Below are 17,946 nucleotides of genomic sequence, written 5' to 3'. Positions count from 1 at the left end.
AAGAGCAAGTCAAATAAAATTAATTCAAAACTAGTTAATTAGCAGCAAAAACAGGTCACTAATTAAGAAAAGGGTTAGAATGAAAACTGCAGACACTGTGGCCCTCCAGGACTGGAGTTGGGCACCCCTGAATTGTAAACCAACAGTTGCACAAATGATCAGATTATCAGTCCCAGTGTACACTTAAATAATGCGAGTGACAAAGCCTTAACCAAAGCAATGATCATAACACATGAAACAAAAAAAGGAGTTGTTACAAATAACGTACCCCACGCCCCAGGGTGTCGTGTCCCAATATACCATTACCATCATTAAGGTACAAATATAAAGATTTCCAGGGGCATCAGCACTAAATTCATCTGACAGACCTGCGGCTGTAATAAACCGTGGATTTGGAAGACAATTGGTTGAGAAAACAAATGTGTAAGAAACGTCTACCCTTGGGTGCCAGATCCCACAAGGTCTTCTGGACCTGTTCTAATTCGGGAATATGTATGTCTATAGGAAAAGAAGGACAAAATATCATTGCTGAACGAGGATAAATCGTCCTGTCCGATGCAGTTTAGAATCGTCTCGGTCCTATTCTCAAGCAGCAAAGCAGATTTAAATTGTGGAAGAAGTTTAAAGCAAAAAACATTAAACAATTATATTAAAAACATAATTATTTCAAAGAAGAAACATACACAGGTGATAGAGATGGGCAAAAAAAGGGTGAGCAGCTATTGCTTGTCAATAAGTAATTACCAATGCAGGGCTAACAGAGAGCATATGCAGCTTACACCCAAAAACAGACCGAAATTTCAATAAAACACTGAAGATCACGTGATTCATTCAAATCAAATGGTGTCAGAGTATTTAAATATAAAAAAATTGAAAGCGTCGATCCTTAGAAACTTACCAAAATTTCCATTAGAAATGGCACTTTTCCACTACGGTAAATTAAAAGGGTCTGAAATGGAATGCTACAAAATGTCTGGGAAAACAGCAGAGAAACAGGATTTATGTCTACTGCAATAAAACCGAAGCTTAGACTACACCACATCCAGCAATAATGTTCATCAATAGTTTCTGCTAAAGTTGAAAAGTAACATTTTCTATACTAGTTTTTGATTTTAATTCTGAAATTTCAATAAGGAATCTCCCACTCATTTGAGCCCTCAAGGGTGGTGGGTAGGGCAGGTCCGCACCTGGGGGGGACAACCATGACACTTGTCAGGGGCCCGCCCTTGAAGTGGCGTTTTAAAATATACGCACATATTTGAAACACAAAAGGGGCCCGAACTCTGTCAGCTGCCTGGGGCCCAGAATTTCCTAGGTGCGGGCCTGGGTCGGGGCTGCAGAACAACTCAACCCAAGGGACAAATTATTCAGAAGAGATACAGATTGGGTGTAATTTAAAATTCCAAAGGCAACTGAAAAAAGACTGTTCATTGGATTAAGCACAGACAGGCAAGAAAAAGCAGCTTTCAGTAGTAAAAACTGATGTACCCTTAAGGATTTAATAAGACCCTCCACACTAAATACACAAATTGCTGCAAATGTCAGACGTCGGTCCCTAATGATGTTTCCCTGCTCACCATTCCATTTCAAATGTAATATCATATTGCACTGTGCCAAAACTTGAAATGTAATGAAATAAAAGCAAAAGGTCAAACATTTAGAGACAAAAAGAAAGAAAAATATGTAATTGAGATGAGGGAATTTATTAGTTCAAAGAAAAATCGAAAGGGCAGAGAACCTAGTAAGAGACTACTCAGCGGCCAAGACAGAAGAGGACAGACAGGGGAATAATGTAACGTAAACTTAGACGGAGTTATCCTCTCAGTTGCAGGGATATGTGTCACTTTAAGTCACTCAAGAGAAGGAACATGGTGTCAATTATTGTCTTGGTGAACAGAACTATTTTTCAAATTTTCCCCAAAAACAAGACAGTTCCTATTGGTTATCATAAATGAACTAGCCATTCTTCACTGGCAGCTGGGCTAGATACTTCCCACACTCTACCTGCCACCTGAATGGCATTGCACCCAACCCTCCTCCTTTGCCTTGTGAGTGGTGAGCACAAATAGTGGTTTCATGTAGCTTCTTTGGGCTGTATTTGAGTCACTCAGAAACTGAGAACTGGCCAGGGTGTACCACTCCAAGGCCTGGCTTCAGAAAGTGATCATCCCCTTAGTTGTATTTTCAATAAGTCATGCTTATGTGGAGCACATATCTCTTGGCAGCAAAGCTCAAATGATCATTGAGTCATACAAACCCTTCTATCTACACCGAGGTCCCAATCCTACTACAGCAGTCCAAATGAGGTTACTGCACAGAGTTGCCTGGTGTACTCTCCATGGCAAGATGGAAGCTAAGTAATATGGAAGGAGCTTGTAGTAGAAACACTGTTTCTCTAGATCGAGTACTTTGGGCATGTAGTTAAGTTGTCCCTTGGGGACCTTCCACAGGGCTTATACTATAGTCTGTTGGAGATGAACCAAGGGCAGACCCAGGACATGCTGTGAGGATCATATCTCTTGACTGGCCTGGGAGTGAATGGAAGCTGGAAAGAGAGTGAAAAGAGATACAAGCTGAAATTAAATTTCACCTAATTACTCATCCGTTATAAGGGATATGGACTGCCTTAAATGCACTCTTATCACCAGCCCCTAGAGGAGTGTATTGAAATCCAATATGTTTGGCTACTATCACTCCTACTGGTTTTCTGAAGACATTCTGGTTGGAGTGTTCCAAGTGCCAGTCTGTGCCACTACAGAGACTCACATTTTCTTCTCAGTGGATTTATGAAGGCTCTGAAGGAGTGAAGATGCTCCTATTCCTGGCTGGGACTTTTGGTTGGGGAGATATGGATTCCACTCAGTGGTCTACAGAGGTCACTATAAGAAGATACCCCTTTAATATTAGGTTAGGAAACTCTGTGAAGAGATATGGTATCTTCTCAGATAATTTCAGAAAACACTGTCGGTGAACAGTCATTTCAGATACTTGTCCTTCAGAAATGGAAAACCTCCGTATTCTTGTTAGTAATGTTATTTTTTTGTTTTTGCCTTAGACAAAACTTTACCTACTTGTTTAATAATTTGAAGGACACATTTACAAGCTTCATTTTCATGTTTCCCTTTTTATTTCTAATCTTTATTTGAGAAAGATATTATTTTAATTATGCTGTGCTTCCATATAACCATTTGAGCAGGTAGTTAAAGCAACATTCAAGCCAAAAATTAAATATTTGTTTATATGTTACTTACTCTGTTTAGTTTGTAATGATGCATCTGAAAGTTTTCAATTTTAATTCACAAGAACAATTCCTGGAAGTGATTTATTTAAGAATATCATAGTAAAAAATGTGTTTGAGACATTGTGAGCATATAACTGGAAGATTTCACATGTGGATTACGACATAAGAATTTTTTTCCATGGACATGCAGCATCAAGTCCCGAAGATCTATTCTTTCTCCTGTCTGTTCCAGATCAGTCTCTGGCAGCTCGTACCTTGAACTTGAATGTGAGGCTTGTTTAGACTTCGATGAAGCTTTAGCTCTCTTTTCTATTTCTTTCTAAGCCCTTTTTTTTCTGTCCCTCAGGATCAGTTAAAATAGGAATACAGGAAAAAAAAAATGGAAAATAACACCACTGCTAAAAGAGTTCCACCTCAGATGTCCACCTCTGTAACAGACAAGACCAAAACCTGGACATTTTTATACAGTATGCTATTGAACGCTGGTCACCGTAAACGTTTGCTTCATCATATTTTTTTAAATTTCCATTCAACATAAAAACATTTTTTCAATCATTACTACAAAATTGGAGCAAGTAACATAAAAAAAGAATTTATGGGTGGGATATTCCTGTAAACACTGCATGGTAGCAAGGACCCCAAACCGTCAAGGCACTACAATTCGCATCATGAAGACTTGCTTATAAATTCCTGCCCAGCATGACTAGACTCTCCGCGATAATTGTTGTGGTCCTGCAGCCCCTTCTGTAATGATGCAGTTTTGAGTCATCCTCAATAATACATTCACGTTCTGTTTTCAGCAGTACATTTGTTCAAGTTTCTGTCTCAAAACCATAGATATGTTATGGTCTGTTGTTAATAACATCTAGCAGTTGCTCTCTCTCTCTCATTTTCTCATTTATTTGAAGAGAAGAGCTGCAACTCGAAAGGCAAGTGTAGATCATCTGTTCAGTGGTTCAGCCAAGCTGCTCCTGAGTACTCACATCTGACATAACCCTTACTGCGGCACACTGCATTGGTGAAATTCCTACTTAGTGGTTTGCTAAGGACAAGGTGAAAGCAACCAGACTAAGCTCATGTTGTATCGTTCATTGGCAGAAAGATGGATACCCAGTTGGTGAATGAAACAGAGGCTGCACATTCTGGGACAATTACACAGCTACACAGTTTTCCCAAAAATAAAGACATACCAGAATTTATCATAAGAGAGAGACACACACATCTGACATACCTGCCCATGACTCAAAGTACAAGGAATGACATGAATGTTGTGGCACAATTAATGTTATTCACACGTTCAGAGATTTTGCAAGCCCCCCACATTCTCCAGAACGTTCAGGAGATATTTAATGTGCAATGAAAAATGTCAAACAACTTTTAAAAGGGAACAAGGTTTTCTCTTAATGGTTTACTGAACTCTTCCAGTTGCTGTAGGGGTCTCTTTAGAGAGTCTACCTGAATGGCTTGCTACAGTTAGTAAGTGTAAATGTTTCTGACTAGGTGACTTAAGCTATAATTTCTCATGTTCTCATTTCTCATTGGATTGCTGAGGTTACTGAGAGTACTCTGTTGTTCCAGGACCTGGCTGGGTCACTTCTGCTTTGCTGTCTGCAGTTCACTGACGTCACCTTGTGTACACAGAAACTTCACATTCTGTCTAGGCCACCAAGGTCTAGGTCTACAAGGACCAACATCAACTATACGTGGAACTAAAGGGGCATTAAAGAGGACAAATACTCAATTGTAGCAACTAGCTGAGTTCACTGTTTGCGATGAGAGTGATGTGAGTGTCTCTTTGAAAGAACTGAATTGGGAGATTGGGAGATCTTAGAAGCAATTTAGCTCAAATGTAGGTGATACTCTTACTTTGCTTTTACTGCTTTTTGTTATACAAGGGGCAGTCAAAAAGTGTGTGTAATTTGATCTCTAACTCTCCCGCTATATCATAATTCCAGGAACTTTTTGACTGCCCCTCGTATGGAACTCAAAGAGATCAATTGGGTTTCCCATTGGGTACACTGACATATGGTGCACTGCTGTTGTGAAAACCCCCAGCATAACCTTACATTCAGCTAGCTGGTAAGCCACACAAGATTGTGGCCTAGATGTCCGAATATACTTGGTGACCAACAAAGAAAAGCCATAATGGATGGAAGCATCTTACACTCAGCTTTGGCACAGATGAGGCAGGAAGTAGTGCTGTTGAAGAACTGCAGAAGGCCAGCGATGGCCAGGCTGACGTCCGTGTTGGTGGGCCGCATATTTAGTGTCGTGAATCTCTGAAACTGTACCTTAAGGATGTCTTCTGGGGCCACTTTCACATATGGGACCTGTAGAGGAGTGACACAAGGGAAGAACTGTTAAACCTGTTGAAGATTTGAACGTGAACATACCGACTGACAACGAACTACAGACCAGTCGATAAAATTCCTTCACCACTTTCTTCTATGAATGAGGTGATGTTTGCCTCCACTTCACAATGCTAAATTAGGAGGCGACTAACATAAACACCTCTTCATATTTTTGATTCTTGTTTTCTTTTTTTCACATCTTCGCGCCCCCCTAGGGGGGCCCGCCCCACAGTTTGAGAACCATTGCTCTAATAAGAATAATCTGACCTCATTACACCTCATTCTTCATATTAAGGACATCCATCATTCCGGATCTGAATTAGGAGTAGACTGATTCTATATAATTTAGCAGCAGACAAATCCCCATCCTTGTCTACACCTCTCCCAACCGAACATCCTCCCTGAGATAGTCGCACTGTGCTGAGGAAGTTCTCTGAAGGCCTTCAGCCAGTGGTCTTGCAGCTCTCTGCAAAGGGTCTTCTTGCACAACAGCCATCTCTCTTTCTCTCTCATTCTCTCAGCCTTTCAGCGCTCGGACCTCCCATTATTACACATGTTTAATCCCCCTTTGCTCAATTAGATATAAGTGAGTTTTGGGTTCACCGCCAAAAGCGCGATAGACATATGCGCCCTGACAAAACCGCGACCGACAAATGAACGCCGACAAACCCGCTAAATGGTTTTTGACAAATGCGCGCCGACAAAATCGCGAGAGAAGCCAAGAGAGTGGGACGCCCTTGCTGCAATTCTTCCTACACATGCAGGGCGTGATCTTAAGGACTATCTGCGTGCCGTGCTGATGGCATGCCGCGTGTCATAATATTGACTTCTAAAATAAACATTATTATATATGCTTTAAACTGGTAATTCATATTTACTGAAACTTTCGCGATTTTGTCGGCGCGATTTTGATGGCGCGTTTTAATCGGCACTATTTTGTCGGCACGCATATGTCTATCGCACAAATGACGGGTCACAGAGTTTTGTCACATATATGTAAGCCACCCTAAATAAAAAGCATTCTGACTCTGTCAGTTCTTTCACTGAATTAGTAGCTACTGACCCCGTCAAATCCCATCAATACCTGTAGGAGAGTTTGTCCTTTCAACAAAAAGATCTGGATCATCTTCTGCCTCTTTGTTGTTGCTAAAAGAGCGCCATTATATAAAATCAACTATTCCCTCTTTCTAGGCCAGGCGAGAGTCCAGCTGAGCTTTAGGTCAGAAGGTGTGCATCTAAGGCAATTACTCTGACCTCCTGCATCTCCATTCACTCATTAGCAGAGTTCTTCTACTGGAGGGGACATGGGCTGGCAAACAGTGTTATGCACAGCACTAATCTTGCCCTAGTGAGCAACTAATCGGGGTCGCCCTGAGATTTCCAGTCTAAGATCAGTTTGCTGCAGGCAAATCTGTGTTTATCCCGGCTCTCAGCTCATTAGACCTGAAAACAGCAGTCTCTTTCATTTTAAGAATATCAAATTGTAGTAGCCTAATTATGAGAAAACAAAAGCCTAACACAGCATGCTTGTTGTTGATTCACTTGGGTTCTCACTTAATCCAACAGAGCAAGAGGCGGGGGTCTTTATAACAACATATGAAATTAGATGAAAGACAGAGATGAAGGCAGCTTTACAAAATACAGGATATACAAGTGTGGAACTACAAGCAAAATAACTAAGTGAGAAAGCAGGCACAGCAATGGCCCTGATATATTGACCCTATACAAATGACGTCAAAAATGTGACTCTTCTCATTTTGCTCTCATGCAGTTTAAAACAAGGCAGCATCCCCTTACTCTTCACCTTTTGATTTCTGAGACATGGCCACAGTGGTCAGCCCTAACCTATACACTGCCTCCCTTCTTCAAATTTGTAACCTCATCTCAGATCACTCCAGTCCATTTCAAAACCTTACTTCTGTTTTATGTCATCCTCTCCTAAGCCTTCATCATTCTGAAATTCTTTTGCCTGGGTTTATACTCTTATACAGGCAATAATGGGTGCTATATTTCACATAATTATCAGATGATTATTATCTGGCACTGCATCTGTAAATTCCTGACAGTGGACATCTTACCTGGTATACCTTTGATTTTAGCAAAGTTTCATAGATTCTCAAAGTGATGGTGAGCATGCATTTGGGAATTAAAGCTCTGAGACACGCTCCAGCTACCAAGCACTTGAAATTCAGCTCCAGCAAGAAGTCACTCTGGCAATTGCATTGCAGAGAGGAAGGCTCCTCACCTCGACTTTGCACATTAATTACATAAAAAGAGCAGTGGAAGAGAAACGGAGTACTAGCCTTAGGAAAACACAATCCAATCACACTAATGGAGGTCACGCCATTTCTTTTTCCATATTTTAATGTCTAAAATGCACATCAGGAGGCTCAGGGAGGATAATTGTATAGTGAGGCAACAAAGGAGGCATAACATTTCCAACAGACTTAGTGGGGACAAGAGTACATGTCATTGTCTGCCCATCCATCCTGCTGCATCTCTCTCAGTTGGTATGTGTGGATGGAGAGGTGATCATGGTTTCATCTCCTTTCTGTGGTCACCCCATATGAATCTCATTTAAGTGACTACATGTGAGAGTATTGTAGAGTACACTTGTGCAGTATATGCCTATCAGTGTACCTGTGCAGGGAGGGCAGAAACACTCAGACCACCTACTTAAATGAATTCCTATAAGTACACAATTGTGAGTGGGCGAACTGGTTAGGGAACTGGTGAATGTTTCTGCTCTACTGTAGCCATATTGTATTGACGTTTGTTTAAATGACTCTGAGTGAGTGTACAGGTCTCTGTTGTCTTTTGGCAGAAAGGATACCCCTGTTTATGAATGCACCTCAGATTGTTACTATCTGTACCACTATATGGCGGCATGGTGGCGTAGTGGTAACGCTGCTGCCTCGCAGTTAGGAGACCTGGTTAGGTTCGCTTCCCGGGTCCTCCCTGCGTGGAGTTTGCATGTTCTCCCCATGTCTGCGTGGGTTTCCTCCCACAATCCAAAGACATGCAGGTTAGGTGCTTTGGCGATTCTAAATTGTGCTTGGTGTGTGTGTGTGTGTGTGCACCCTGCAGTGGGCTGCGCCCTGCCCGGGGTTTGTTTCCCGCCTTGTGCCCTGTGTTGGCTGGGATTTGCTCCAGCAGACCCCCTTGACCCTGTAGTTAGGATATAGGGGGTTGGATAATGGATTGATGGATGTACCACTATACGAGATAATACAATACAGTTTATTTTTGTATCACCCAAAATCACACAAGAAGTGCTGCAATGGGCTTTAACAGACCCTGTCCCTTGACAGCCCCCCAGCCTTGACTCTCTAAGAAGACAAGGAAAAACTCCCAAAAAAGAAAACCTAGTAGGGGAAAAAAAATGGAAGAAACCTTGGGAAAGGCAGTTCAAAGAGAGACTCCTTTCCAGGTAGGTTGGGCGTGCAGTGGGGTCAATACAATAAAATACACAAAACAGAACACAAGTAATCCTCAATACAGTATAAAAAATGAAAAAATTACAAGTATGGAACAGAATTTAACAGTAGACGATATCACATAACATGATTTGGATTTGTTCAGAGCCTTCGAGACCTCGGCCATCAAGCTGCCTCCCCCTATTGGCCATTCCACAGCTGAGTCAGCGCTGGGCCAGCCAATCCGATGAAAGGACCCCTCTACCCTACGATTCCTGCGATCCTCCATCAGGAATGATTTTACCTTTAGGCAGGCAAAACAACTTGGCAGGTGGGCACCAAGTGCCACATTTGAGTACAGAGAAGAGAAACAGAAGAGGTGAGGGTTAGTAACAAATTCTAACTATCATCCTTTTTCTGTTTTAGTGCTAATGGCTAACAGTCTGCACAGTTAATCAGCAGCTCTAGTCAGGATATGCTAAACTGAAGTAGTGAGTCTTCAGCCAGGAATTAGAAGCTGAGACCGATGTCAGAGACTATGCATCTTTAGGCGACTACTATATGCTACTGTTATTACTGACACAGCAAAGGCACCAGCCACACCTTCACCTGCGTATGAATGGGTGTACAAATAGGGTTTGCTGAACACCCAATTTTCTACATATACAGCATGTCCTAAAGTTCATGCCTGTGTATTAGTGGGAGTGATCCCCATTTTCTCTGCTCTTACTGACCAAACCATGTAATTGTCAGGGTGTGTGGGCAGTGGGGGTTATGGGGAGCTGGGTGCAGGTAAGGAATACTTCTGTTTTAGCTTGTTGGTCGTGTGACAACTTTCTGTCTGTGGGCCTATTTGGGGAGGACAAAACCCCTTAGTGCCTTTGTTCTCTGTAATACAGTAAATGAATGTCGGGTAGCAGACAGGCAGCCGTGACCATTCCTGCTGACAATGACCTCAAGAAAGTAAGTATGTGCGAATGGGGAATGGGGAGTGTGATGGAGGGGGTAAAAGGGTTTATGATAAACCTCGGTTTCTGTCTATCAGCTTTATGATTCCTGTCTTTTTGATTAACTTCCCAGAGTGTCTAAGAATCTCTGCTGCTGCTGACCATACTGCAGTACAGTGGCTTGCTGCTAGTAAAAATGTGAAAACAGACTTGAAGGTTGGGGATGGCCCGACTGATTTGTCATCAGTGTGTATGGAATGAAGCAACTCCAATTCCCCCAAGAAACCTTTAAGGTGCAGTGGTATCTACTGTAGTTCATGACTCTCATTAGCTGCTTTCTAGTCTCTTTCTTATCAGCTCCATCAGGTGTCACCTTGTATTAGAAAATTAGAACAATTGGGATGAAAACAGGCCATTCTGCCTAACAAAGTGTATCAATATTATTCGCTTAATTTCTCAAAAATGTCAGCAGGTCAGCTTTAGATGGCCCTTAAAGGGTTAATGTGTATCACACTACTTGTCAATGAATGGCTTCCGCTATACATGACTACAGAAATCTTGAAGTGAGGAGAAATTCATTTGCAGCATATTAGCAGTTAGAAATGTCGAGGGACGAGTTAGCCTTCTGCCTTTCAGCCTCAGAAGTCAGCTCACACTGTAATGTCTAGCTTTCACCAAGCAGGGGCGGCTACCTGATATCAGCACCTATCCACACTCAGCTTGGCAAGCTCCACTGCTTTTATTAATTCTGAATTGAATTTGAAAAATAGAAAAATGATAAGCCGGCAGCCGGATCCTAGCTCTCTCTTTTCTTAGATTCAGCTGTAAAAATCTGATGAGCACCTTCTGAATGGTAGAAGCCGACACACTCACACAGCAGCCTCTTGTGGCTCTTTTTATCTATAGTGGTAAAAGATTTTATTGATCATCCCATTAAACTGGTGATGCTGGATCCAGATATGGTGCAAGTCTTACCAGTGAGAGATTTGTACAATTTAATTTAGTCTTTCTTCGTTCACGTTAGAGGTCAAACGAAGAACAAATGCAGACGACATAAAGAAAAGGAAGAGACCTGGAAGCAGAAAGAACTGTGAGGAAGGAAAAACAAAGATGCGAAAAAATGAGACAATCATGGAAGGACATGTGAAAATCAGAGAGACACACATGAACACGTGAGACAAGGTTTCAGAAACAAGATCCGAGAAGCACATGAAGGATCATAAACCAGATGCAATGAGATCACAGAAGCACGGGATTCAAAATGAGATCACAGAATCCCAGAATATGATAAAAATCAAAGCAGTGCAGAAACACATCAGAAGACTAAACAGTTACAGAAACACGTGAAGAGATGAGACTGACACACAGAGATATGTGAGGAGATCAGACAATCGCAGACAGGATTAAAGAAGTGAAAATCACATAAAGATGATAAAAATCAACACATCACAGAAAGATATGAGGAGATGACACAGTCACTGAAGCACATGATGAGAAGAGACTGTCACAGAGAAATATGAGGAGATGAGACAATTGCAGATGAGCTTGAAAAAATGAGAATCACAGATAGAATGAAAAAATGGAAGCATCACAGAACGATACCATATGAGGAGATGAGACAATCATTGAATACGGTGAGATAAGACAGTCACAGACATAATGTGGGCAGAAAAGACAACTGCGGACAGGTCTGAGGAAATTAGCATCGCAAAAAATTAATAAAAACCTCAACATCACAGAAAGATGGAAGAATGTGATACAACTACAACAACACATGAAAAAGACGAGACAGTCACAGATAGACGTGAGGAGATATGAGACGACAGGACACATGCTTGAGTAAATGACACAATCACAGAATTAGAGAGATGTGACATTTAGAGACAGACGTGAGGAGATGAGGGAATCACAGAAATACAGAGATGTGGTGATCACAGGTACATCTGAGAAAATTAGACATTCTCAGAAAAAGAGGTAACATAGTCACAGATACAGATGAGGAGATCATCAATGGATGCTAGGAGGTAAGACACTCACTTGTGGATGAGAGGAGACCAGCAAATCATAGCTTAAGAGTTAAGATAATTACAGTCGAACATGAACAGTGAATTATATGCATGATACAAACTGAAAGATGCATTACAAGATGGAAAAAGTGTCAATTAGCTGTCACACACGTGCGCATGGGAGGCAGCTCAAGGGCTTGAGTGAGGGCGAATCAGACCGGGATGTGGCAGAGTGCACTGATTCTTTTTCTCGCTTTCCTACAGACCATTCACGGGAAATTCCATCTGGCCCTGTTGACGTCACTTCCAGGTCCGAACCTATAGACAAAGACCTTGCTGGCTCCGGCCCCCTTGATGTCATGTCTGGGCCCGAGCCTATGGCTGAAGACCCTTCCGATCTCGGCCCCTTTGACGTCACTTCCTGTCCTGATCTTTAAACGCCTCCACCTTTCCCCTGCTCCCTCAGTTCTGTTTTGGACTCTGATTTGTGCACATCAGTCCTATCATTTATTTGCAACTTTGCAGCCAGGAAATGAATATACGGGTGGCTGACCCAAACCTTGCTATGGCTCTTTGTGAAGTTTGTGACATGGCATAAGCTGCCCTAATTCGGGGTGTTCATAAGAAATATAATGATTTATTTTATGAGATACAAGAACATAATAAACAAGAATAATTGAGTGAAATATTTAAAATATTAAAATATGTGCTTCAATTTAAATGTTAACAGTCTAAATATTTTCAATTAGAATATAAATTCTTCATGTTCACCCTCTGATAGAAGTCTATAGAGAGCTAGATCTCTAATAAAGGACAAAAATAACATCATATTATATTATATTATATAACTGCTGACATTAAAATATTCTAAACATATGCGCCACAGGCTTATTGTTTGAAATTTGTTACTTTTAACCTTCTGGGAGTGGCTCTTAGGGGGCTAGGACCACCAGTAATGAATCAAATTTCAAAATTATTATATTCATGATCAGCAACCTCAAAAGTGCATGCCTATATTACCAATAACCATTTTGGTGACATTTTGTGGAAAGGAGTAATTTTTGAACCCTCAGATTCCATTAGGGGTTGAACTCCTTGGGTTTGTTGATGTGGTATGAACAACATCACGTCCTTCTGATCATTTTTGCTGAAGAAAACTATTAGTTTACTTTACTCATTATCCAAAGGGTGAAATTTCCCCTACAAAATTATGGTCTATAAATTGCCTAAAAAATAGGGTTTTAGGTCCAGAGGGACAAAATAATTTGTGCACCCAAAAAGCTTCATGTCTTGCATAATTAGACATCAAGACTAGTCAAATGGTATATCGTATATGGGGGTTTTCTCATACAGGTGAGTCAGCAGGCCTGGGACCAAAGAGTTCATTCATAAGTCATTTTTTTATGAGCGCAGTAGATAAAAAGAGATGTGAGGAGATAAGCCAGTTACAAAAGACATAAGAAAATCTGACAATAACAAACAACCATAGTGAGAGAGGCAAGTAATGAAGAAAGAACAGAATCACAGACATAAAGATGTCAAGGCAATCACAGTCTGATGTAAAATGAAAATATGAAGGCATGGACAGTCACAAACAAAAGTGAGAAGATCACAGAAAATAGAAATGAGAGACAAAGATGAAACTGACATGAAAGTATGACAACCAGACAGATGTAATAAGAACATCCAAACATAAAGAAACAAGACAATAAACGTGAGTACAGAAGAGAATCAAAAAGAACAATGTCATCAGACAAAATCATAGACACAGACTTTATATTCTCAAACTGGATATCTTTCAGACCTCAGGTGTGTTTTGACAAAGTGTTCATGCAAATTACATACCAGGGATAAGGTCTACCCTTGGTGGAGTCCAATGGTAACAGTGAACAGACCTGATTTAACACCAAGTGTGCAAACATAATTGTAGCTCCTCAAATACAAGGAACTGAATGGCATGCAGCAATGGCCAAAGACTCTGTACTCTTGTAGCATCTTCCACAACATGTCACAAAGAACACACTCATCAGCTTTTTTAAAATCTACAAAGCACATGTAGACAGGATTGGCAAACTCTCAGGCAAATTACATAAAGATGACAAAAATCAAAACATCACAGAAAGCATCTTAAAAAGGAGTTCCTCAATCAGGACAGGATGCAGATTGCTCTTTGTGAACACGAGGTTCAGCTGTCAGATGGAGTCTCTGTTCCAGTATCTTGGCAGAAGCTTTCCCAAGGAAGCTGTAGAGAGGAATCCCTCAGTAATTGAATACCCCTTCTTGTCCTCATTTTTAAAAATGTGGATGATCTATCTGCTAATTCCGAGATACTGTCGCTGTTTTCCATGCAACACCGAAAAGGTTAAAAGCCAAAACGCTCTTCCAGAATTTAGTACTCTCAGCATTTTCTGGTCAGACTTCTTCCATCTCTTTGGTCTTGCCACTTCAGAGCTCTTCAATCATTACAGCAACAACCACATCCAAAGCGTCTGGTGGTGCTGTCTCTGCGCAGGGCACATCTACCAGGTTTTGAAACTCCTCAGAATGATTTTTCTACTTATCAAACATCTTCCCAGTTGAGGTCAATATCTCCTCACCCTTGCTGAAAACAGCCTGGGAAACATCTCATCAGTCCTTGCTGAGTCTTCTGATGCTTTGGCAGAAAATCTTTGAGGCTGTCCAAAAGTCATTCTCCACAACCTTAGGAAATTCCACTACACACAGACCTTCACTTTGGCCGCTGCCACAGGTACCACCTTTTGGGTGCACAGGTACCTGTTAGTGAAATCTGCAGACCCTCCTGCTAACATTGCAAGGAAAGCTTCATTCTTCAACTTGACAACTGCAGTTACTGTACCACTTCAACAAGCACCAACATAGCTGCTTGTGTTAAGGTACTGAACAATGTAAGAAAAATGAAAGATTAAAAGAGCGGAGCCTTTACAGTTTAAGCACAAGAAGATTAAGAGGTGACATGATTGAAGTGTTTAAAATTATGAAGGGAATCAGTACAGTGGATTGAGACTGTTATTATAAAATGAGTTCATCACGAACACGGGGACACAGTTGGAAACTTGTTAAGGGTAAATTTCACACAAACATTAGGAAGTTTTTCTTTACACAAAGAACGATAGACACTTGGAATAAACTACCAAGTAGTGTGGTAGACAGTAAGACGTTAGGGACTTTCAAAACTCGACTTGATGTTTTCTTGGAAGAAATGAGTGGATAGGACTGGCGAGCTTTGTTGAGCTGAATGGCCTGTTCTCATCTAGAGTGTTCTAATGTTCTAATGTCTATTTGGACTGTACATCCCTAACCTCCATAATGATACATGAGAAGCTATTGCAGAGGTGGGAGATTAAGTCATCCTCTAGTCATTGCCAGCACACTCGCACTATCTATTGGGTCTTCCCAGTCTGTTCACTGGCTTAGTCTGAGCTAGTTCACCAACAACAGGTGATCAGATGACAGTTCAGAAGTCCAAAACAGATTAGATGACTAAAAAGTCAATTACTGAAATTTGCCCACTGGTAGTCTGGTGGAAGGTATACTTGTGGCTTTTGAGTTTAGACATGGTGTTTGTTATGGATAATCCATGACTACCACACAAACCCAGTAACACAATTAATGCTCAGATTCAAGCCATTCTATTCAATCAGGCCATTCCAAATGTTTTTGTCATTCATCACATAAACACTGAACTCTCCCAGTATGATGGTGGCATTCTTTTGTGGACCAAAGCACATTGTGCCAAACAAAGCGGAATACAGTGAATAGTTATTCAGTGCATACATACAAAAATAAATAAGGTTTTCCACTTTGCAACTCACAGTAATTGTCTCATGTACTCTGGAAAAAACACCAATTGGAACAACACCAGGGGCCTGTAAGTATCTGCACACTGGCTCAGGTTTTCTGATGACACACAAAAACTCTTGGTTGAGAAATTTGGTCTCAGAGCCAGTACTGTGAATGGAGGGGAGCCTGACTCTATCCATATTTTCCTGGGTCTCTCTTCTAGCCTGTCACCTGATTGGAATTACATCTGACTCTCACCCTTCTCCTTAAGGATGGTGAGCCTGCATTATGGATCCATGTAGCTTTTTTCATGCACTCACTAGCAAACACAACTCCCAAACTTGGCTCCAGGACTGGGTCTCAACATCCCTATTCCACCCAATATTCTCTGAGGTTTAGTTAAAGCATTAATGAGGGTTAATTATGGATTATTTGATGGGTCTTTGTATTGTTGCTCCACTTAGACAAATATGCTTTAGGTATTCCTAGCAGGAACACTTACCTCCAAACAACATAGTTTTCTCTCAGAGACACTGAACCACACGAACCCATCACCACATCATGTCAGTTCTAGCAGGGCGTATCACATCTGCTTTCTTTTTAATATCTGCCTGACCATCTAATCTCTGGATCCTCTACTGAATTGACAAAACTAAAGCGACTCTGGTAACTTCTCCAGTCCAAGTGAAGATGCTTTAGTTCCCACTATTTTCTGCCTTCAAAATTCAAAACATCTGGACTGTGTAGTCACAGTGTCTTTTTATCTATATGTATAAAATTCTTTTCGCGTTTGAAACAGAAATTACGTATGACCACGCAATATGGAAATTACGTATTATGTAGTGCACCCCGCGTCGCCCTCTCCCAGCCCTCCGCTCTGGACTGAGAGACAGACAAAACTGCCACATTGTAACTTTTTTTAAATTCCCAGTACTTGATAGTAGAAGACATGAAGAAAACAGCTTTGCTTCTTTCCACTTTTTAACTGCACCGAGCTGTAAATCACATTCAGCGGCAATGGGTCGTAAGAACAAAGTGGACGCTGGGAGGCGCGGTTTAAATTTGAATCACGTGGGATGTGTTGTTCAGACGGAAATGTGGAATCAACACCTTTAAGCCAGCCACCTGTACCGCTGTTGTCTCTTATTTCTGGCGCAAATCCACATTCAACTCATTTTCTACAGAACATTACGAAATACAATTCGTGTTTTCAGATGACATCGTTTGGCAGCACGGCTCCTACCGAACAGTCTAGGTTTATGCCGACATTTAAAATACAGGGGCAAATCCCCAAAAAAAAATTATTGGGGAACTTCAGGAACCGTCAACATCAACAAAAAGAGTCAGGTTACACAGAGAAATTAAGACAGAAGCAGATCGAGAGTGAAGGCTCGCTGATCAACGTATACGACAATCACAACTGAGGGCCTCACAAACACCCGAACAACGTGCTGAACAGAATCGGATTCGACGGATGCTGTCTTCACAGGCTACCACGTCATACATGCGTCAGCTGCCTGATGTGAGCCACAAATTCCTCCAGATTCTGCATTTTATTTTTTTCCCTTCAGCTCAGTGAGCGAAGCCACTGGGTAATCTGCTAGTTACTTATAACATGTTGCTGCCATTGCAAGGAGTGAGTATAGTAGCTAAGCCATTAGACTTTGAGGCAAGGTAACTACTGCAGTTCCTGCCTCTATGGCACTACGTGAGAATGAGCTCATCCCAAAACCTGCCTGTTTCACAATGAAAAAGTACATAAACTATCACAGTATTTCTTAATGTTAAAAGTCGCCTTGGATACATGTCTGTCAAATATACAGTAATAATTGTTAAAAAGTCTAATGCTTTCTTGTTTTCTCTGACATATAATACTCAGTCGAGCCTTCATCTCTTCCTGACTGTGTCACTGCAGCTCACCTTTTGATGGCCTTTCTGCATGAAAAATTATGTGATGAAAACAGAATGAAAAGTACTTAAAGTGTACCACAAATAACTTATCACCCCTTTACTGGCTTAATGACATTGGTTTTGTGTACATTATTATTTTTATTCTGCTAATTCCAAGAATACCTGTCACTGTCGCTTGTCTCATGCCAGCCTACCAGACTGGTGGCATTGCCCTTCTCACTTTTCCAAAGATTAATTATGCAACTCTTGATCTCTCTCTCTAGGTTTGTCTGG

At 41.2% G+C, this 17,946-nt stretch overlaps 1 protein-coding gene across 6 annotated transcripts in view; it reads right to left on the bottom strand.

The window, feature by feature from the left end:
- The window catches only part of grik4 (glutamate receptor, ionotropic, kainate 4), a 599,305-nt gene that overhangs the window by 82,834 nt on the left and 498,525 nt on the right, over positions 1–17,946 (bottom strand). For all 6 annotated transcript variants that reach the window (XM_039764198.1, XM_039764201.1, XM_039764200.1 and 3 more), the window contains one exon: positions 5,406–5,571. In XM_039764198.1, coding sequence (XP_039620132.1) covers positions 5,406–5,571 — 166 coding nt within the window. The remainder of the gene's footprint in view (positions 1–5,405; positions 5,572–17,946) is intronic.

Source organism: Polypterus senegalus, chromosome 9 (genome assembly GCF_016835505.1).
Source record: "Polypterus senegalus isolate Bchr_013 chromosome 9, ASM1683550v1, whole genome shotgun sequence".
Classification (NCBI taxonomy): domain Eukaryota; kingdom Metazoa; phylum Chordata; class Cladistia; order Polypteriformes; family Polypteridae; genus Polypterus; species Polypterus senegalus.
The sequence above is the reverse complement of the archived record's forward strand: the minus strand, read 5'-3'. Positions and strand labels throughout refer to the sequence as shown.